At 38.1% G+C, this 6,860-nt stretch overlaps 1 protein-coding gene across 1 annotated transcript; it reads right to left on the minus strand.

The window, feature by feature from the left end:
* Positions 1–971: 971 nt before the first annotated feature.
* On the minus strand, positions 972–2,831 carry LOC110713266. The gene is made up of 2 exons (XM_021891723.1): positions 2,041–2,831; positions 972–1,848 (listed from the first exon to the last, which is right to left on the minus strand). The coding sequence occupies exons 1-2, from the start codon at positions 2,829–2,831 to the stop codon at positions 972–974; spliced, it is 1,668 nt and encodes a 555-aa protein (XP_021747415.1).
* Between the last annotated feature and the right edge of the window lie 4,029 nt (positions 2,832–6,860).

Below are 6,860 nucleotides of genomic sequence, written 5' to 3' on the forward strand. Positions count from 1 at the left end.
GACTATATATATGTTTCCATACTTAAGATAACATAAAACAATAATAAAAATAATAAATAAATACAAAACACGAGCCAAGACAAAGCAAACTACTGAAAAATAACCAAAACAGGCCCCGAAATCTGGAAGACCCGCTGCCAGCTGCTCGGGACCCGCTGGCAGCGGCTAAAGCAGCAAAACACTTCGTCCTCTCTGGCTGACCCGCTGCCAGCGGCTCTGGCCAGCTGCCAGCGGCCTTGGCAGCGGTTCTGCTGTCTTCTGCTGTCTTCTTTGCTCTTTCTTCTAGCTTTGCTTCACCTTTACTCAAGCTTTCTCCCTTGCTCTTCCAAGCTCCATCACGCTTCTCAAATCACGAGCTAAGGTCCATACTCTATAATCCTCCTCATTAGTTCCTGAACTCACTCACTAACACCTATAAATCCCGGCTTTTGCACACAAGTGAGATCACCGCCCGAAACTCACAAAAGCTATTAAAAACTCATGCACAACATCAAAACACACCCTAAAACTCTTCTCTCAACCCTTGATAAGACGGCTTATCAAATTCCCCCATACTTGAACCTTTACTCGCCCTCGAGTAAACTTAGAGAATAGAACACATCTCCCCATTAAGGTTCAAAACAGAAGATGGCGGAACCAAACAAGCTCTACGCATTCAAACTCAAGAAGACATCCTAGCAACCACCAACTAACCGCCTTCTCACTTCACAAACTCCCTTTTTCATTTTTTTTTACATTCAACTCATCCCACTTCGCTACTCGGTTGAAGGCTCATAGAGGTCAATGCATTCTATGTTCTCGGATTTGAAACCATCGAAGTAGGGCTTGAGCCTTTGTCCATTGACCTTGAAGACATTGTCGGTCTCTAGGCTCTGAATTTCTACCGCTCCATGCAGGTAGACTTTCACCACTTGAAATGGACTCTCCCAATGGGAGCGGAGTTTATCAGGACATAATTTGAGTCGGGATTTTTATAGGAGGACTTTTTCACCGACTTTAACCTTCTTCCTAGCAATCATCTTGTCATGCCACAACCTATTCTTTGCTTTGTGGTATAAATGGGACAATTTCTTGCCCGGAATTGCAGACGGGCCGATTGTTGAACCTGGTGGTATAGGTGGAAGCTTGGAATGTTCATTCAATTCCCCCACCTTCACCTGCACATTAGTAGGCATAGAGAAATCCAAGCAATCACCAGATACAACATTAGTTATAGGTGTGAGGAACTCATCCCCACGATCATTGTTAGGAACATCATGCACCATTGGATCGACAACATTAAGAGAACATAAAGAATGAGTGTTGACAGGATACTTTATGGAATCATAAATGTTATACCCAATTGCTTTCCCATCAACCTCCATAGTCAAGGAACCGGTAGACACATCGATTTTTGTTTTAGCAGTCTTCAAGAAAGGTCTTCCTAACAAGATGGGGACTGCTTGTTTGTCATGTTCCATGTCAAGCACATAAAAGTCAGCAGGAAAAATCAAACCATCAACCTTAACCAACACATCTTCCACCACCCCCTTAGGATACACATTAGACCTATCCGCTAACTGAATCACTACCCCAGTTCCATGTAAAGGTCCAAGTTTTAAAGATTTAAACAGGGAGTAGGGGATGACATTGATTGATGCACCTAGGTCCAACATAGCTCGGTGCAATGTGGTGTCTCCTATTGTAACAGGAACAATAAACATACCAGGATCACCACATTTTTCTGGGATTTTCTTTTGGAAAACCGCAAAAACATGAGCACTCACCTTTACCTTCTCTTTTCCTCCCAACCTATGCTTTCTCTTGATAGTACACAGTTCTTTCATAAACTTAGCAAAACGAGGAATACTTTTTATTAAATTCAAAAGGGGAATGTTTACCTCACACTTGCTGAATGTTTCATAGATGTCTTTGTCTTTCTCATACCTCTTTGTTTCTTTCAAAGCTTCAGGAAAAGGTGGTGTGGGTTCATAAGATGGAAAAGTGGGAGGATTTGCTACAGCTTCATGTTCCACTTCCTTCTCTTCAGCTCCAATCAACTCTTCAGCCCTCTTGGTTGCAATTTCAGTCTCTTTCAGCTCCTTGCCACTCCTCAATGTAATAGCGTTGGCTTGTTGCTTAGGACTCAACTCCGTTTGAGGTGGAAGCTTTCCAGAGTCCTTAGCTTCAAGTCGGCTTACTGCACTAGAGATTTGACTAAATTGATTCTCTAGGTTTTGAATACTTGATCTGGTTTCTTGCTGAAATTGCACCATATTTTGCTGCATAGTAGAAACATTAGAAGTTAATGATCTAATCATTTCTTCAGTTGACATATTATTCGAATTTGAGCTTTGGCCTTGAGGTTTAGGTAATGGTGCCCTATATTGCTGATACTGTTGCTGGCCTTGAGCATTTTGTTGTTGTTGGTTCCCTTGGGAGTTCCCATATCTCAAATTTGGATGATCCCTCCATCCTGGATTGTATGTATTTGAATAGGGATCATATCTTCTCTGAGGACCTTGCCCTTGGAAACCCATTGCATTTGCTTGCTCATTCTGCTCCTCTTGTAATTGAGGACATGCATCAGTGGGATGTCCCATGGAGGTGCATATACCACAAGCATTCAGTTGCTGCGGATTCCTTGAGTTCACCATGAACTCACGCATCATAGAAGTCAAATCAGCTACTTGACTTTCTAACTCAGACGTATTTGAATTTGCTGCATTCACCCGGCGCGTGGGAGTTCTCTGACTGAATTGCCTAGAATTTTCTGCTAGCTCTGCAATCAACCTAGTTGCATCTCCTGGAGTCTTATTCACTAGCCCTCCACCACTTGCTGCATTCACCATTCTCAAGTCATCATCAGTTAGACCTCCATAGAAGTATAGGATGAGGTCTTGATCAGAATACCCATGGTAAGGACAACTAGCACACAATCTCTTAAATCTCTCCCAATACTCATACAAGGATTCATCTTCCTTCTGATCCACATTGCTGATAGCTTTCTTAAGGCTTGCAGAAATAGTGGTTGGGTAGTACTTCTCAAGGAAACACTTCTTTAAATCTGCCCAAGTTGTTATGCTACCTGGGGGAAGATAGTAAAACCAATCCTTTGCTGCATCTTTGAGAGAAAAAGGAAATGCTCTCAACTGAATTTGTTCATCAGTCATCCCAATCGGTTTCATGTTAGTGCAAACCACATGAAATTCTGCCAGATGTTTATTCGGATCTTCGCCTTTCATGCCATGGAATGCCGGCAATAGATGAATTAGACCGGATTTGATCTCAACATTAGTACCTTCCTCCAACTTCTGGTATGCAATGCACAACGGTTGTTGGTTCAAGTTGGGAGCTGTGAGTTCCCTTAGAGTTCGATTGTCAGCCATCTCCTCTTCTTCTTGAATATTGAAGGAGTACGTTGATTCACTGGGGGTTGTTCTTGCCTCTTTTCGCAACCTGGAAATATTCCTTTCAATTTCTGGATCAAACTGCAAAACTTCTTTGTTAGCAGAACGGGTACTTATCATACCCTAGCGAACAAACAAAGAAAGATAGCTAAGAACAGTCGTAAAATAAATTCTACTAAGATAAACAATTAAAAAGTAACGCCTTAATTCCCCGGCAACGGCGCCAAAATTTGGTGTGCCTCGGTCGTATGCAACTAAAAATATCACAACTAAGCTAACTGCAAATAAACGTAGTTAGGGGAGTCGAGTTCGAATCCACAGGGAAAAAGGGACTAATAACTGCAAACCTAAGTGGAATTACTCTGGGAACGTAGTAATCTAAGTAACAAGGGGGTTTTGACAAGCAATGGTGACAATTAAACTAAATCAGAACAATGAACGTAAATAGTATGCAATCAATGAGAATAACGGTCTTGGTTATGCGAAATCCACAATTGAACATACAAATTGATCATAGAAGCCTCTTCAATCAAACACTATTGAACACCTTGTTGTAGAATTCTAAATTCTAAATTCTCATAAGCTAGTTAGAAATAGCAAAGCGCTCCTTTCTAACCCTTTCTAATGTATAATTTAAGACAAGCGCTCTAAATCATCCACAAGAAGAACATAAACGGAGAAATCAACAAGGATTGAATAAATTAACACAAGCGGTCTAATTTCTTCAATAATATTATTCCCTCTTTAAGTTATCAATCAAAAGCATGCATTCATAACCCAAAGTTGCTACTTTGGAAAGATTAATTAGATGCAAGCGAATCTAACAATTCTAACCTAGCAATTGATTAAAGCAAATCATGAAATAATTCAAAGGAATAATAAACATTCAATAGATAATAAAGAGAAGAGAAATCTCACAATTCGTAGCCAAAAGCTTCAATCTTTAACCAAGAATCCGGAAGATTAAGCTTCCATGGATTCTAATTCAAAAACAATGATTTCTGAAATTTGCCAAGAACCCTAGAAAACTTTTACTTCTCTCTAACTTAATTCTCCTCAATTAACCTCTTCTAACTCTTCATAAAAATAGACTATATATATGTTTCCATACTTAAGATAACATAAAACAATAATAAAAATAATAAATAAATACAAAACACGAGCCAAGACAAAGCAAACTACTGAAAAATAACCAAAACAGGCCCCGAAATCTGGAAGACCCGCTGCCAGCTGCTCGGGACCCGCTGGCAGCGGCTAAAGCAGCAAAACACTTCGTCCTCTCTGGCTGACCCGCTGCCAGCGGCTCTGGCCAGCTGCCAGCGGCCCTGGCAGCGGTTCTGCTGTCTTCTGCTGTCTTCTTTGCTCTTTCTTCTAGCTTTGCTTCACCTTTACTCAAGCTTTCTCCCTTGCTCTTCCAAGCTCCATCACGCTTCTCAAATCACGAGCTAAGGTCCATACTCTATAATCCTCCTCATTAGTTCCCGAACTCACTCACTAACACCTATAAATCCCGGCTTTTGCACACAAGTGAGATCACCGCCCGAAACTCACAAAAGCTATTAAAAACTCATGCACAACATCAAAACACACCCTAAAACTCTTCTCTCAACCCTTGATAAGACGGCTTATCAAGCCCCCAAGGTGTGCAACTTTGCTTTTGAATATTTGTATTTTCATGCTTGAGGTTTCTCACTCTTTTTCAGCTCTTTTTGTTTTTTTTTGGCTTTATTTATTGTGTTTTTATAAGTGTGGACAATCCCGATCATGCGGTCTATCACTCACTTGACATTCATGTTTTTCAGGCACGGTACCGAGCACTAGATAAGAAACGCAATCCGTGACGTGTTCTTATCGAAGATATTTTCATATCAAAGACATTGGAACATTTGCCCTTTTGTACTTTATTATTATTATTATTATTATTATTATTATTATTATTTGCTATTTTAATCTTTTGAAGTCACTCAAGCTTTTTATGAAATTGAAAATTGCATAAGTTGCACACAATCCCATCCCAAAGTTAGGTAGATATGGGTTGAAAATGAAGGGTCTATCGTTAGACAAGGCTCAAAGTGGTTTACCAACAAAGGATTGCATATTTGAAGGGTGAAATGTGATATGATGTGTGTAGACACCCAAATGTGTCTCCCGAAAACCAAACCCAATGATGAATACCTTTCATGTAATTTTATTATCGAACAAGACGAAAGTGTGAAAAGTCTAGTGATGAGGATGTTTTTATTAAAATATATCTTCTTTCTGTTTTTGAAAATATTTCTTTTTTCTTACCTTATTTATGAAAAACGTGCATTCCAGTTTATTTTGGTCCATGATATGGGTCCAATAATAGTGTAGTTGGATTAGGCTTAAAAAGATCTTTCCAACGATATATTATAAGCTCGATTCCGATGAATAATGAGGAAGTTATGGCCAAAATACTAAATTGGGCGCAAACCGGATTTTACCTACGACCCAATGATCATGTGGAGGGTCCAAAGGTTTAATCCTATTCCTAAACTAATTAGGATTTATTAGAACCTTCCATAAGTTTCTAAAAGATCTTAATTATCCTTTTTGAAAAGATAAGATTAAAGAATTTGAGTTAAATATAAACTTTCCTTTTTTAAAACATTCCTTTTCTTAAATCCTAATTCTATTCGAATTTAAAGATGTTCAAAGACAGTTAGATATTATTTTTGTGACTCATAATATTTATATAAATTTTATATGGTTGGATAGATCTTGAAGTTATCATTCCAATGATATATTATAATATTAATTCCGAGCTATAATGAAAAAGATATGAATGAGATATGAAACTCTATCCAAAACTGACACCGTCCCACTATTTTGGTAATATATTTTATCTACAAAATATTTTAATCTGATTCTAATTGGGTTATAAAGTATACTTTAAGAGCTTTCTAACGACATATCATATGCCTTATTTGGACTTCTGGATCAAAAGATTTGATAAAAACAAAATCCGCAAAAACTGATGTCCATCGAGTTCTATTTCGATTCGAATTCGGATTCTCTTCTTATTCTTTGACCCTCTTTTTTCTCTCTAAATAGAGGTCATATCTCCCCTTTTTGAAATCATCAATTATCATCAATTCTCAACAATAATCAATTTTCATCATCAATTTTCATCAATTATCACCAACTCTCATAAAGTATTTCTTGATTCTCTTTCTCTTTCTAAGCCTAGCTTTTTACAAACAAAATTCCTCATACATTAGCACTAGACACACCTAGAAATGTTCGAAGTTTCCTTCTCCCTAGACGTGAAAGGTTTAATAATTTTTGAGGGTTTGGTCCTAAATCTCACTTTAAATTATTTAATTTAATTGTTGTTTTATTATTTTTCTTGAAGTTATTAACGCGTGTATATTATGTTATTAGAAAAAGATACAAGGCATCCAAGTAAGTGCTTTAATTGATTTTATTGATATTATGATATAGAAATCA

Source organism: Chenopodium quinoa, unplaced genomic scaffold, assembly GCF_001683475.1.
Source record: "Chenopodium quinoa cultivar QQ74 unplaced genomic scaffold, ASM168347v1, whole genome shotgun sequence".
NCBI lineage: Eukaryota > Viridiplantae > Streptophyta > Magnoliopsida > Caryophyllales > Amaranthaceae > Chenopodium > Chenopodium quinoa.